Source organism: Strix uralensis, chromosome Z (genome assembly GCF_047716275.1).
Source record: "Strix uralensis isolate ZFMK-TIS-50842 chromosome Z, bStrUra1, whole genome shotgun sequence".
Lineage (NCBI taxonomy): Eukaryota > Metazoa > Chordata > Aves > Strigiformes > Strigidae > Strix > Strix uralensis.
The window spans coordinates 14,388,631-14,404,147 of record NC_134012.1 but is presented as its reverse complement, the minus strand read 5'-3'; the positions used below and the strand labels follow the sequence as shown (position 1 = coordinate 14,404,147).

General features: G+C 40.4%; 1 protein-coding gene across 1 annotated transcript in view; it reads left to right on the top strand.

Moving 5' to 3' along the window:
* Positions 1-15,517, top strand: part of CMYA5 (cardiomyopathy associated 5) — a 49,452-nt gene that overhangs the window by 8,848 nt on the left and 25,087 nt on the right. Inside the window, exons 2-4 of the mRNA XM_074855412.1 lie at positions 201-11,460; positions 13,718-13,813; positions 14,489-14,722. Of these exons, the coding sequence (XP_074711513.1) occupies positions 201-11,460; positions 13,718-13,813; positions 14,489-14,722 (11,590 nt within the window). The remainder of the gene's footprint in view (positions 1-200; positions 11,461-13,717; positions 13,814-14,488; positions 14,723-15,517) is intronic.

Here is a 15,517-nt window from a genome sequence, read left to right as displayed (position 1 = left end):
CAAAAATTTGTCTACAATACATTTGTCAGATGAAATATGACTTTGCTTATGCTTGTGTTTCAAAATTTATGCACATGCAGTATTTTTACAACTTTGAAAAGTATTTTTGCTTTAATGTAAAAATTTAGGTTTTACTGCAATAATTTAATTTGTTGTGTGTTTTTACAGCTTTTATTTTCTTTTGTTCTTTTTGGTTTTAGTTTAAAAGATCTTATCCAAAGTGAAGATGTGAAACCCAGGCTGCAGTACATCATGACTAACCCTTCCTTTTCTATGGTAACTGTTCAAAGTGAAGACAGTGGGATAACCTGGGAAACCAGCTCAAGCAGATGTTCTACTCCCTGGGCCTCAGAAACTAGTACAACTTCTGATCTTTACAGTATGGAAAGTTCACCAGTAGGTTCTCCTCCAGGAAAAGTAATCTTTATTATGGACGAAGGTAAGATTGTTCGGAAAAGGAAGCGCAAAGCTTCAAATAGGTTGCCAATAACTACAAGCCTGAAGGGACGCCAGAGCAATAAAAAACGTGACTCTTCTGGAATGCAGAGGCAAGAACCAAGAACTGTTCTAGGAGATGTGCAAGCCTCTGTGTTGAATGTTGAGCAGGTGGAAGCACAAGACACAGATGAGGAAATGTTGGATGACAAAGAAGATCTAGAGAACATCACAGAAGAGCCAGTAAAACGTGCTCCAATAAGATCAATATTTAGAGAGAGCAGACTGAGAAAAGTAGGGCCGATCCTTGGAGGACCAGTACAAGCCAGAATCCAGCTGTTCAACTCAATTTTTAGCGGGACGGGGCCAGCCCCTGAAACATTGGAGAAAATCAGTATCCAGAGAAGTAGCTCAGTTTCAGAAGATTCTGAACAGTTCCTTGATACATCAGTAAAAGAAAGACTGCAGAAGTTCAGTTCACTTTCAGAAGCAACACATCCAACACCTTACCAGAGAGCAAAAAGTAGAAATCTTGAAACACCATCAGAGAGAAGAAGGGAGCAAAGAGAACAACCCACAGCACATGCAGATCAAAGCTATTCTTCACCAGCAACACCCTTTGAAAAATGGCTTGCTAATAAAGATGATGTTTCATCTGAAAATACTAAACCCATTAAAATGAAAGATAAACCAAGCAGATTTTCAGGCTCTGGTGCAGAAACAACTCTTCAACATGAAGAAGGAAAAGACAGACAATCTCTTTCAGAGACTCCAGATGAGGTATTGGGACATTCACTGAAATCCTGGCCTCCTGAAGAAGCCAGGAAGGAACAAAGTTATTCACCTGCATCCAAAACATCAATAACAGAGCAAACAGGGTCTATTTCATTGGAGTCTAATGATAAATCAGAGAAACAAGTGCCACTTCCCTCAGCTGAAAATGCAAACAAGAAACCAGACAACTCACTGCTGACAGCATCAGATCATCTGGATGAACCAAAGGAGCAGGAAATTCAGCCTAATTCTGCACCACAGTCTGTTTCAGCAGGTTTTGTTAATGAATTAGATAGACAAAGTACCCAGCCTATTTTGCCTACAACATCCGTGTCAGAACATTCTGAGAGGGAAGCACAGAAGTCAACAGTTCCCTCTTACCTACCTAGTGCTCCATCAGCTAAATCCACTCTGTCTGAAATAAGACAGGAGGATGTTATTCCTCAGTCATCTGAAAGTGCACAATCTGAGTCTGAGCACGTGCTTTTACCACATTCTGTAGATGAAACAGAGAAGCAAAAAACTGAGTGTCACTCGTCAATAACTGCACTGTCAGAAACTGAGCCTTCACGTCTATTGTATTCTGCTGAAAAAAAGGAGGGTCAAAAGCCACCACCACTGGACACCCAAACTGTTCACTTAGAGAAGAAAACAAAGTCTGAACAAGACTTTTCCTCCTCCCTTCAGGAAACAGAGGAGCAAGAAGTTAAACTAAATTCACCTATTCCTGAAAAGATAGATTCTAAATATTTCAGCATTTCATATCCTGTTCACACAGAAACAGAAGAAACTCAGAAAACTTCAGCTATAAATAAAGCAGTAGATTTGGATCACCCTGATTCTTCCATTGAAAAAAACAAACAAGCAGAGAGTGCACAAATGGAGATGGAGCATCCAGACTTTTCTTTTTCCAGGGAAGAAATGGAGGAATCTGAAAGTGCACAGCTAGAGGGAGAGCATCCAGATTTCTCATATTCCTGGGAAGAAAGAAAGGAATCAGAGAGCGCAAAACTGGAGACAGAATATCCAGAACTGCTTTTTGCCGCTAAAGAAACAAAGGAATCGGAGAGTGCACAGCTGGAGATGGAGCATCTCTATTTCTCATATTCCAAGGAAGAAACAGAAGAATTGAAACGTGCCCAACTGGATACAAAGCAGCCAGACTTTTTGTATTCCATGGAGGAAATGGAGAGTTCACAATTGGAGACAGAGCATCCAGAATTTTTTTCCAAGAAAGAAACAGAAGAATCAGAGAGTACACAGATGGGGATGGAGCATCCAGACTTTTCTTTTTCCAGGGAAGAAATGGAGGAATCTGAAAGTGCACAGCTGGAGGCAGAACATCCAGATTTCTCATATTCCAGAGAAGAAATGGAGGAATCTGAAAGTGCACAGCGGGAGATAGGTCATCCAGACTTTTCTTTATCCAGGGAAGAAGTGGAGGAATTGGAAAGTGCACGGCTGGAAATAGAACATCAGGAGTTTTTCTTTTCCAGGGAAAAAACAGGAAAACAAAAATCTGTTCCTTTTGAACTGGAACAGCCAGAGTCTTATTCCCCCGAAGAAGCAGAGCAAGAAGAAACAGCACAGCTTGTGCTGGTACCTTCAGATTTACCATATTTGATGGAAGAAGCAGAGAAAGAAAGCACTACAAAACTCCAGTTGGTACATCCAGATATATTTGATTCCACCAGAGGAGCAGAGACACAGCAAGCAGGGTATCTGGAAGCAGCACATTCAGGTTTACCATATCCCATGAATAAAATAAACCAGCAAGAATTGGCACAAGCTGATTTGGATAATTCTCTTACACCATATTTTGGTGACAAAGGAGAGCAGCTGCAGCCTGTACAGCAGGATTCACAGCCTGGAGGTAAGCCATATTCCTGTGCCAAGGGAATGCAAGGAGAAACTACTCAACTGCAGTCAGAGCATCCAGTTTTGTCATATTCTACTGGAAAAGAACAGCAGCATAAAACCTCACAGCTGAGGGCAGAACAGTCAGAGACATCATACTCTACTGGCAAAACAGAACAGGAAATATTGCAACCAAAGCTGAAACAAGGAGATTCACCATATTCCCAGGGAGAAACAGCACAAGAAATTGTACAAAGAGACTTTGAAGGTTCAGAGCCATCATATTTCATTAGTGAAGCAGAGCAACATGAAAATGTACAACTAGTTTCAGAAAATAGGGACTTCTCATTTACCACTAGAGAAGTAATGCAAAAAGGAGTAGAGTCAGAATCTTTGGGGTCTTCACATTCTACTGACAGAACAAAGCCCGGGAAAATGGTACAAATGGAGCAGGAGAAGTTGCTTCCCCTCTGTTCCACTGCTGGTAGTCAGCAACAGGAAACACCACCACTGGATGTGGCCCTGCCAGATATATCATATTCCTCTGGCAGAATGGAAGAACAAGATATAGTACAAAGACAGCTGGAACAGCAGGAAACAGTCCAAAAAAAAGCTATGGAAATGGAATATTCAGATTTGTCAGAAACCTGGGGAAACGAAGAGCTGCAGGTCATAGACCAAATTAATTTGGCACAGCAAGAAATAGCTCAGCCAGAAATAGTGCATGGGTCTGTGCCATATTCTTTACGTGAACAAATGCAAGAAGAAACACAAGCAGAGCCGACATACCCAGAACAGACATTTTATGTAAGTACAGAAATGCAGGAGGAAATGACACAACACAAATCAGAGCAACCATTTTTTTCACGTTTTACTGGCAAAACAGAGAAACCAGAAATAGTACATCCAGAACAGGAACAAATATTTTTGCCATCTTCCAGTGGAAAAGAAACTCCACCAGAAATGGAAATAAGTTCAGAATATCCAGATTTGTCATATTTCTCTCATGAAGCTGAACAACAGAAGAAGTTGAAACATCCAACCTCACCATTTTTGAAGCAACAAGAAACTGCACCGCTGGTGATGGAATGTCCAGATTTTTCAGGCAACAGTGGTGAAGCAAAACCAGGCAACATCATAGAGCAGGAGTCAGGACATCCAGAGCTCTCATACTCCATGGGAGAAACACAACAACAAGCAGAACATTTGGATTCACCAGGAACCCTTGGTGAAGCAGCACAAGATGAAAGTATGGAAGTGGAATCTAAATACCCAGATCTGTCATGTTTTGATGGCAATAGAAACCAGCAAGAAACTTCACAATTGGATTCAAAATATCCAGATTTATCACTTTCATTTGGTAAAGCCAAAGAACAAGCGGCTCAAGAGTTTGAACCTAAACAACAAGAATTGCCTAAAGTGGCCAGAAAAAGAGCTTCTCCAGCAATTGCACAAATAGAGTCAAAACATCCAGATTTGGCATTTTCCCCTGGCAAAGCAAATGAGTCAGAAATTGCAACATGGGAAATGAAGCATCCTGATTGGTCACATTCCACTGATGAGACAAACCAACAAGAAGTAGTACGGTTGGATCAGAAACACAGAAAAATTTCTGCTGGCAGAGAAAACCAGCAGCAAACCACAAAACCACAGCTAGAGCAAGAAAAGTTACCACATTTTCCTGGTAAAACAGAGCAATTAAAACACGGCCAGGAGGACTTGGAACGACCAGATTTATCATTTTCCATTGATGGGCCAGATGATGAAATGGCCCCACCAGCGGCAGAGAACCCTGATGTGACATATCATCTGGACAATGCAGAGGTGCAACAAAGAGTACAACAAGAAACAGAGCAAACTTATTCCTTAAGAAAAGCAGAACAAAAGAGAGTTTGGCCAGAAGTTCCACATTTGGCCCATTCTGTGGATACAGCAGCAGCAGAAGAAATGGCAGAAGCAGGGCAGGGACGTCCTGACTTGCCTTATTCTGTTTTCAAAGCAGGAGGATTGCAAACTGCACAGCTGAAACCTGAACACCCTGGTCTAGCATGTTCCCTAAACAAAGTGGAGACAACGACCCAGCTGGGATTGGAACAGCCAGATGCATTGTACATTCATGACAAAACAGAGCAACTCCCACCTTCCCAGCTGGAGCTGGGCCATGCAGACTTGGCATCCCCTGCCAACAAAGTGGGGCAGCAAGGGATGGAGCACACAGCCTTGGGAAGCCCTAATGGCAGACAGTCTGTCAGCAGAGCAGGCAAAACAGAGCAAAGAGAAATGGCAAAACCAGAGCCAAAGCATCTTGATTTATCCTATTCTATTGATAAAACACAAACACAAGAAGCTACACAACCGGTGTTAGGAAAGCCAGATCTATCATCTTGGCCTGGCAAAACAGAGCAAGCACAAACTGCTCAAGAGAAGCCAGACTGCTTGCATTCTTTCAAAAAACCTGCACAAGGTGAGAAAGCACAGCCAGAATTCGGACATTCGCAGTTATCTTCTTCTGTTAGTGAAGCAGAACAAGAAACTGCACGTGCAAAATCAAACTGTTTAGATTTATCTGCTGGCAGATTAGAACACCATGAAATCATACAACCAGAGGCCGAAATAATGGATTTATCATGTTCAATTGGTGAAACGCAGCAACCTCAAATTGCTGAAGAGGATTTGGAGTATCCAGATTTATTGCATTCCACTGGCACAGTACAGCAACAAGAAAAGTTTCAACCAGAACAGGAACAGCGAGGTAGGTTTTCATCATCTCTCAGCAAAGAAGAGCAGTGGGAAGGTGTAGAAATGCAGGCAGAACACCCTGAGCTCCAGTGCTCTATGGGGAAAACAGAAGGACTGCAAAATTTCCAAGCAAAATCAGAATATGCAGATTTGTCATTCTCTGTTGACACAGCAGAACCTTGTACAACAAGACATCCAGAGTTGAAAGAACACAATTTGTTCCATTCTTTTGTCAAAACAAAGCCATCATGGGCTGCCCCACTGGAGTCTGAACATCCAGATGTCTCAGATGCCATGGGCAAAGTACCGTACCCTGATTTGTCATCTTCTGTTAGTGAAGAAAAGCGAAGTGCACGACTGGAGGTCAAACAGGAGAGGGGAAGCTATACATTATACCCAGAGGAAACAGTACGACTGAAATTGGAACAGCCAATGTTTTCAAGTTCTCATGGCACAGCAGAGCAACTAAATAGGGCCCCACTGGAAGGGCAATTCCCGGACTTCTTATATTCCTCTGGGAAAAAAGGTCAGCAAGAAATGGTGAAACAGGAGTTGGAGCATTCAGATTTATCATATTCCACTGATAAAACACAGTGCCAAGAAACCATGCAACTTGGATTAGGACAAACAGATTTATCATCTTGCCCTGGGAAGACAGAGCAACCACAAACTCTTCAAGGGGAAGCAGAGCATCAGGACTTGCTGCATTTCACTGGCAAAACAGAGGGACGAGGAACAGCACAAACAGAGGTTGAGCATCCAGATTTGTCATATTCCAGTGACAAATTAGAGCAGTCACCAACTACACAATGGAAATCAGAGCAGCTTGTAACACCTCATCCCACTGGAAAAACAGAGCAACAACAAATGGCACATCCAGAGCAGGAACTTCCCAGTTTATCATATTCCATTTGCAAAACACTGTCACAAGAAGCAACACAAATGGACTTAGAGCAACAAGATTTAACATATGCCCTTGGTAATACAGATGAAATACAAACTGTGCAATGTGAACTGGAACATACAGGTTTGTTGTATTCTTCTGGCAAAAGAGAACAAGAAATGGTATTGCCAGAGTTGCGACATCTGCAGCTGTCTTGCCCTGTTAGAGAAACAGAAGAGGAAGCTCCCCATCAAAAATCAGACTATCCAGATTTGTCATATTCTATTGGTCAACAAGAGCACCATGAAATTGAACAACTGATGGTGGAAGAAATGAATTTATTGTATCCAGCTGGCAAACCAGAGCACTCACAACCTGCCCAAGAAATACGACAACAGCCAGAGCTTTTGGAGTCCTTCAGCAAACTAGAGGAAAAGGGAATGGCCTACCCTGACTTTTTGCACTCCCTTGGTGAAGAAAAGCAGAAACCAGCTTCACAATTAGGCTCAGTGCAACCAGGTTTATCACATTCACTTGCCAAAACAGAAAACCAGGAAACTACACAAGCAGAGTTCGTGCCTTCTGATTTTTCATATTCCACAGGAAGAGCAGAACATTTGCAACCAGAACAACTAAAATCAAAATGTCCAGATTTGTCATATTCTCTTGGCAAAGCAGAGACTCATGGAATTAAACCACCAGATTTATTGTACTCCTATACCAAAGCAGAGCAATCACAGACTGCCCAGCTGGAGCATCCAGAGACATCATATTTCACAGGTGAAATGGAGTGGAAGGATGGGGCCCAACATGAACTGAAATGCATTAATTTGCAGTACTCTGTTGTTGAAACAGAGCAACCAGAAACACCTTCTGTATCGTGTATGTTTGACAGAACCAAGGAGCAGGGAACTGCACAACTGGACTTTGAACACTCAGATTTATTAAATCCTACTGACAAAGGAGAAAAGCATGAAACAGCCCCACTGAGAGCAGGACATTCAGAGGAGCAAGACACCGGGGCTACTTCATCTCTAACTGCCCAGTTGGAAACTGAACAACAAGATTTATCCTCTTCCTCTGAGGAAGCAGAGAGACAAAAAATGCAACCGAATTCATCTCTTCCTGAACGAACAGTGTCTGTAGCTTTGGGTGTTTCACATTCTGTCTCTGAAGCAAAACCAGAAGGAAGTCCAAAGTCCTCACCTGTAACTGGAGGTCTGTCTCCCAAGCACTTAGATTTATCTTACACCCACTGTATAACAGAGCAGTCAGAAGCTGCCCAGCCTGAGTCAGGTTTCTTCTTTGCAAGAAAAGAAGCAGAGAATACAAAAAATCATCTACATTTGCCTGTGGTTGCACAGCCAGAGGCTGAACACATAATTTTACCTGAAACAGAGAGAGAACAGGCTCCACACTACTTCCACACAGCTATGCAATTAGAATCTGAACAATTAAATTTATCATATTCTACAGATAAAGCAGAAACTCTAGAAAGTCAAGATTATTTAAGTTTACCTTCAAAACTGGAGTCTGAACCTTCAGTTCCATTTTATTCAGCTGATGAAACGTATCAACAAGAAATTCCACCTTATTCAAAACCAGCCTCTGAGTATTTGTTTCCCACACAGTCCCTTGCTGAACAAGAAAAGCAAAACATGCAGCCACTCATTCCCAAGTCTGCACAATCAGAGTGCAAACATGTAATTCCACCATATGATGAAAAAGAATTGCAAGAAGTTCAGCTCTGTTCACCTGAAACAGCAAGCTTGAAGACAGTGCAGTTGGAAAGTATGTCTCTAACACACACACAAGACCAAGATGAGCAAGAATCTCAAGATCATTTGTTGGACACAAACTATTTGTCATCAGAGCAGTTAAGAAGTACCCCCAAATTCACTACTGAGCAGGATAAGCAAGAAATGCAACCTAATGTGCAGACAGTGCCAAGGTCGGTGACCACAGTGTCAAAAGTGACTGCTGTAGCAGACCAGCAAGCAGTGTCATCAGATTCATTTGTTCCTTTTTATACATTACCTGAAAAATTAGTATCAGTGGCTTTCACTAACGATGAAGAGAAACAAAATATACCATCATCTTTATCTGATGTCATAGGCATGCTTGGAAAGCAATCTGACATAGTTTCAGGCGTTTATACTGAAGGACAGGATAGATGTGAAATGCAACAATATTTTGCAAACCAAAAGCATACATCCTTAGAGCATCTGGGAGCTGTTTCATCAGATCTTCTTTATGAAACAGTGGTACACAAACCTCAGCATTATTCTGGTGAACGGGGAAGCCTTTCTTCAGGAGAGATTAAGTCTGCTAGCTCTAGTTCTGATGAAAAGCAGAATCCAGATATTCCATCTTTTGGGCTAGCTAGCTGGCTGGCAGAAGAGGTGAAAGCTCGTTCAATTAGTCCAATAAGAGCTACAGAAGTAGACAGACAAGGAATTCAACTTTCTCCAGATGAAGCTTCTCATTTTGGATCAAAACATTTCCCAGCTGAATGTTGCACAGAACTTACAGTTCATGGTGCTACAAAGAATAAAGGACATACATTTAGAGTTTCTGATTCAGTGTCAAGTGAAGTTTCCCACAGAAGGTCCTCAGACACTAGTCACAGAATGCAAAGGTATGATTTACCATCTCTGGTAGGAGATAACCCAGGTCCAGACAAAGCTTCAGAGTGTGAAACTAGCATTGGAAACCCTACAAAAATGGAAGTAACGCAACATCCAGAGGTGGACAAAGTGTCTGAAGTGCCTGAACATTGCCTGAGAGGAGAAGAGGAAGAAAAGGAACATGTGAGCACTGTAGAAGACAGTCAGCATGCTCCAGAGACTACTGAACAAAAAGATCTATTTAATATAATTTCAGAAGGTTATGAGATACTCAATATTCATGCTCCTACATGTATTTCTTCTGTTGATCAAGAAGAAAGTGAACACATGGCAGATAAACTGGAATACTTGGAAACAAACCCTTCATTTAAAAGAAAATTAGTTGATGATAGCCAGAGACTCCTAGCTTCTGGGACAGCCACAGAAATTTCAGAAAGCTCAGTGTTGGGAAAGCCTGCAAGCCATGAACGAAAAGATTTGGTCAAAAATGATGATGTTGAGGAAACTGGAGGAACACAAGAAGAAAATCCTGTTTTGCCAGAAAACAATAATAGTGCAGTATTGGATCCTAGTAATGGTATGGCTGATATGGATTATTTTGAAAAATATACATTAATTGATGACAAAACCCCAATTAAGCCACATTTTGAAAGTCCAAGTTCATTGTTTTGTGTGACAGAAGATCCCAATGAACCTGTGGAAGAAGCCGTGTCTTTTAAAGAAAGCACTGAGGTAGATACTATGGAAGAGGATTTTTCCTTACTTGAGGATCTGGATGAAGTCTTTTATGGTACTGCAAAAGGAGAAAGCAAAATGCAGTCCTATGCAGATGCTCCAAAACCTTTACCTCTGCAGAAATCAATTGATATTAGCAGTAAAAAGGTTGCAAATACAGAAGATGAACAAAAGCCACCAGGGACCCCGCTCTTTGATTCGGAACAAGGCGTGCTAGAACGATCTCTGTTGTTCCCTACCACTGTTGCTGCGGTTAATCCAGAGCTTCTAGAGGAGCCACCTGCTCTGTCGTTTCTATACAAGGACCTCTATGCAGAAGCAGTAGGAGAAAAGACAAAGGATGAGACACCCTCTGATGAGGAAAGTGGTAATTCTAATGCATCTTTCCCTAGTAGAAATTCAGACACAGATGATGGAACGGGAATATATTTTGAAAAATACATTCTTAAAGATGAAATTCCAAGTAAGGCCATAAGGACTCAAAAGGATCAGATACCAGAAGATGAGTCTTTTAGTGGAGGAATTTCAGTTCAGAGTTCAGAGGACAAACACAAGCGGGGGTCTGGTGATGTTCAGTGTGTCAGGACTGAGGTTCTGCCAGAAAGGGGTGTTGTGAAGAGTGAGAAAGCCCAGGTTGACAGTGACATTCAAGCAACAATTTGTAAACCAACGCATGCCATTCCTTTTGGAAGCAAAGTAATTCTTTCAGGTACAAGAACCGATGCCACTGAACAAAGAGAAGAAGGAAACGTACCTGTAGAAACAACTGAGGAGTTGCCAGAGCAATCAAGTCAACTAGTGGATTATCAGGGAGCTACATATCAAGAAGCTGGTAATGAGCAGGAAGAACAGCATGACATAACAGCAGTTCCTCAAATGGAAAAGTACGTCCCATATGTCAGGACTCCTGTTGAAGACAGTGAAGATGTTCTGTATACTCAGGAAAATCTTTCCTGTGTCCCTAGCATTCAGCAAACAGAGAAGCCAGACTGGCAAAGAGAGGAGAAGCACCCTGATGTTTATGAAGATCTTGCTGAGTCAATGGACTATGATGTGATTACACAAGAAGAACTTTTGCAAGATGAAATATCATCTCAATTAACACATGAGGAGCTATTATTTGAAGACAGGGACTCTTTTGAGCATGCTGGTGATAGTTATGAATTCGTTAATGAGCCAGAGCAAAGAACACCTCTTGAGCTTGAAGATTCAGGCTTTGTGCTGATGAATCCTGAAAAATCAGCAACAAACATTCCTCAAGTTGAGAGCCCACAAAGAGAACTGAAGAAAGTGCAAGCAGACACATATTGTTACCACTGCAAATGCCCAATATCTGCTATTGACAAGCTTTTTGGAGACCATAAAGACCATGAAGTCACAACACTAGATGATGCTGCAACCAAGATGAAGGTAAGAATTAATTTGGGTTAGGGAAGGAGCTACTGAGGGTAATTTCTCCAGACCTCCTGTTTTGTCAAGGGAGAGGTTTCAGAGAGCACTCCAGAAGCTAAGTCACAGTATCTATAAAATAAAAACTATTCCTAAACACCTGTTAGAGATCTTGAAGGGAGACTATCTTATTAAGGTATTCTCTAGAGTCCTAGGCTTGCTAAGCTGATATTTTATTTGTTCAGAAGTTTGAATGACCTTGTATATATGTAGCTGTTAGCAGATTTTCCATCTTTTAGCCTTCTCACCTGTGTGAGTTTATTCTGGTTTGTATGTGTAGGGTGAGAAATGGGAAGAGTGTTGTTTCTATGAAAATAAAATTTTAGTAACAGCAGCTCATTTCACTTGACAAGGTACAGAAACCTCCATATGTGGAGACCAGTATCATCATAGAGTGTTCCCTGTCCCAGTTACATGTGTTGGTTGCTCAGAGATGTTAGACAAGTTACACAGTTTACACTACACTGTTTTGTTGAAACCATCCTCATTTTCTGTTCAGTTCATGTTCATCTGTGCCAACAGTGTTTTAGCTGTAGCATTGGTAAGAGTTTAGCAAGTCCTACTTCTTCCCACTATCTCTAAGCTGTGCCACTGTAAAAGATAGATAAAAATGCCCTCTATTTCAGTAGCCTAGTCCTTTGCTATCGATACTAATGAAAATGCTTTCATTTCTGTGGAGGCTATTCTTCATTAAATTGTAGTTCTGTTTGTGATGTCTCACTTTTCCCGTATCAGATTTGTTCATATACAAGTATACAGATGTTCTTTTCTTGGTTACCAGCTATTTAATCTCACCCCAGTATCTGAAAGGTGAGGTCTCTTTCCTGGCACATATTCAGCTGATGGTAATACAGATTTTGTGTAATTTCACTGAAATTCCAGAAGGGCTTGTATTGATGGTATTTATGTTATCTTTATGTTAACTCATATGCAAAAGAGAGAAATTAGAAGTAGGACGAGTTAATGTGGCAGTTTCCGATATCTATTTACAAACTCTCTCCATGATGTGCAGATGTATGACAGCAGAGTTGCTTTTTATATAGGACCGTTCCTGCTTGGTTTAGAAGTGATAATTAGCCAGTAATAAAGTCACAGACCCCAGCCATCCCTCACATGTACCTGCATTGCAGCAAGCCAAATTAAGCCGCAAATAAACATCCTATGATATCACTCCCTGGCTGTGGAACACAGTCATGAAGCCAGTATTAAATCTGACCACAACACAGGCTTGGCTTCACATGATTTGTAGCACTCAGGGCTCAGGTTACCTTGAGATGGCATTTGTATGTTTCTTGTTACTTCTATATAATTACTGAGAAAACATTAAGATAGCAAAATGCTTATCACCTGAACTTTAACTGCAGGAACATAGCTTCACAGTAAATGAAATGAGCTATGGATGACATCTGTCAGATTTTATAGGTTATCTTGAGAAACAGCAGTTTGCCTCCAAATCTTGATGATTTACCCTAAATATTTGTAAAGTGAGCTTTCAATGGTACAGTCCAATGTGACATTTATAATTAATGGAAAGTCATACGCTAGTTTTCAACAGATCTAGCTGTAAAAGTTTGCCATAATAAGAAGCTGTTACCAAAGGAAGTTAATCTTCCATTTAGATTCATGCTAGCTAATTAGAACAAAGATTGCACCAGAGCAGATGTCCAGCTTGCTTTCACAAAAGGTCAAGAAGGACTAAGAAAAAGTTCTGAGTCATGCCTGTTGTCCCTTGGACTGCTTTTGTTTCCACATCTAATTCAATCAGTGATTTTGATGAATTCTTGTTTATAGGAAATATCTTTAAAATTCTAGTTTTAAAAATCATGACACTGCATAATCTATTAGCTTCATAATTACCTGCATTATATTCCTTTTTATGGGTTTGTTTCTGTGATCTCTTGAGAACCCTCATGAGGTTTTGAGTACCCTCTGTCTCTAGCAAAGCTGCACTGGAATTCATAATGTTCAACAACTTGTAGAGACACTCAGCACCTTGTTGAGCTGAGCTCACTTTTTCTGGTTCAAAAACAGTTTTGTGACTGTTCCAGTTGCTATTTCTGTGGTTGTCTTTGTAGCCAGGGTGATACTTGTACTTAATTTAGCAATTGTTCCAATGGTGGATCATGGCAAAACAAAAAAATAATTCACCTAAAATAAGTTGCGTGTAAAAACTTTATAAAAGAACATGCTTATGTTACTGAAACATTTTAAATTTCAGGATCAGTTAAGTGAATTGCTAATAGCACTGGAAGAAAAGTCAATGAAGATTGAAGGGTTTGTGAGTGATATTGAATCACTATTTAACTCTGTTGAGGTAAGTCCAGTGTTTTATCACACTAGTTTTCTTTCTCTCTACAAAATTACTTCTAAGATATGCTTGCCTTGTTTTGTAGTCTCACTGCTTCCACTAAAATGGGCTGTTTCTCCAGTCCTCAAATTGACTTCCTCCACTGGAAGGTGTTAACTTTAGGGGAAGAAAAATGCTGATTTTTTTTGCACATTATTGCCAAGTGGAATATGTGACTGTCAAGCACTGGAGGAAAAAAGTTCCCTTATATTTTTTTTTATGCTTATAAAAAGCTCACACTGTTTGTGTCTTTATTTAGAATCCTGTGTGAAGCATCTAAATGAGTTGACCATTGTCTTAAGTTCTTAATGCCCAAGCTCTTAAGCCTTGAGGGCTGTATTAATTTCAGTTGAAAGTATGGATTTTTAGTTATTTTGTAGTCAGACTTCCTGTCTCAGTGCTTAAATATAGAAGTTTAATTTTAAACAGTAAAAAAGAAATTCTGCCATTGTTTTTAATGTATTTCTCTAGCATTATTTCTCCCAGATGAGCTTGCTTACAGAAATAAAGTTCTCTTATTGTCAGGATGTCAGGAGGAGTCTGGTGGATGTCTCATGTATGGATAATTGAGAATTTCTGTGTATTCATTAAATGTTGTCATTTTATTCTGCAAATCAATTTACATCTGTTTATATTTTGCAGGAAAACTGTAAGAAAAATGCGGAGTTATTGGAAAAGCAGAATGAAGAGATGCTTACAAAAATGGTAGCACAATATGATGAGAAATCAGAGAACTTTGAGGAAGTGAAAAATATGAAAATGGAGTACCTGTATGAGCAGATGGTTAACTTCCAGCAAACTGTTGATTCAGCAAAGGAAACTTTGGAGACAACAGTAAAAGAAATGGAAGAACTCGATGGGTTTGTTTTTCTAAATGTAAGTAAAAATGGCATTCATACTGTAGCTTTTGTGATACTAGTTAGGAAAGCACTTACACTATACCTAGTCTGAGAATGAGTTATTTACTTTCCTTTTGTTTTTTTAAGATAGCTAAATCCTGCAAGGTCAGCTATTCCGCTCTGAAACTGCTAGATCACTTGCTTTCATCATGTGAATGCTCAGAGAGAATTGAAAAAATGACACACAGGATGAAAACATGATGTATGCCAGTAAAATGGTTCTGTTTTGATTTGTGAAGAGAAGGCTAAGACGCAGTTAGATAATTTATCTAGCATTAATTATCCACTGAGGAGTAAGAAATGTTAGAGTAAAAGGCACTTTATGAAAAATGAAAGTGAAACAAGAAAGTGTAATTGAAAACTATCCAAAGCAGAGTTGTTGTTGGGTTGTGGGGTTTTTGTGTTTGGTTTTTTTTCAAATGAGCAGACACAGACAGTAGTTATGCACTCAAATTACTGAGGCTGTGATAAATATTTGCTGCTGAAAAAGAGTGAGTGGCTGTGTGGTGCTTAGTTGCTGGCCAGGGTTAAACCATGACAATGGGCTAGGTTTAAGAATGTGCATGTGACGTGCATGTCTGTAATGTCCTTCCTGGAGGTAGAAAACATCCCTTGTCAATCTGCATGACTGGAATTACCTAGCTCACACAGTCATCAGTCATAAACTGGTTTCAGAAAGTCTTGCAGCTTAATAATTACTGCCTGGGTCCTCCAAGACTGTTCTTGTGCTGCAAGACTTGTCTGGAAGTGAGCCATGGCACTTTCTACTCTA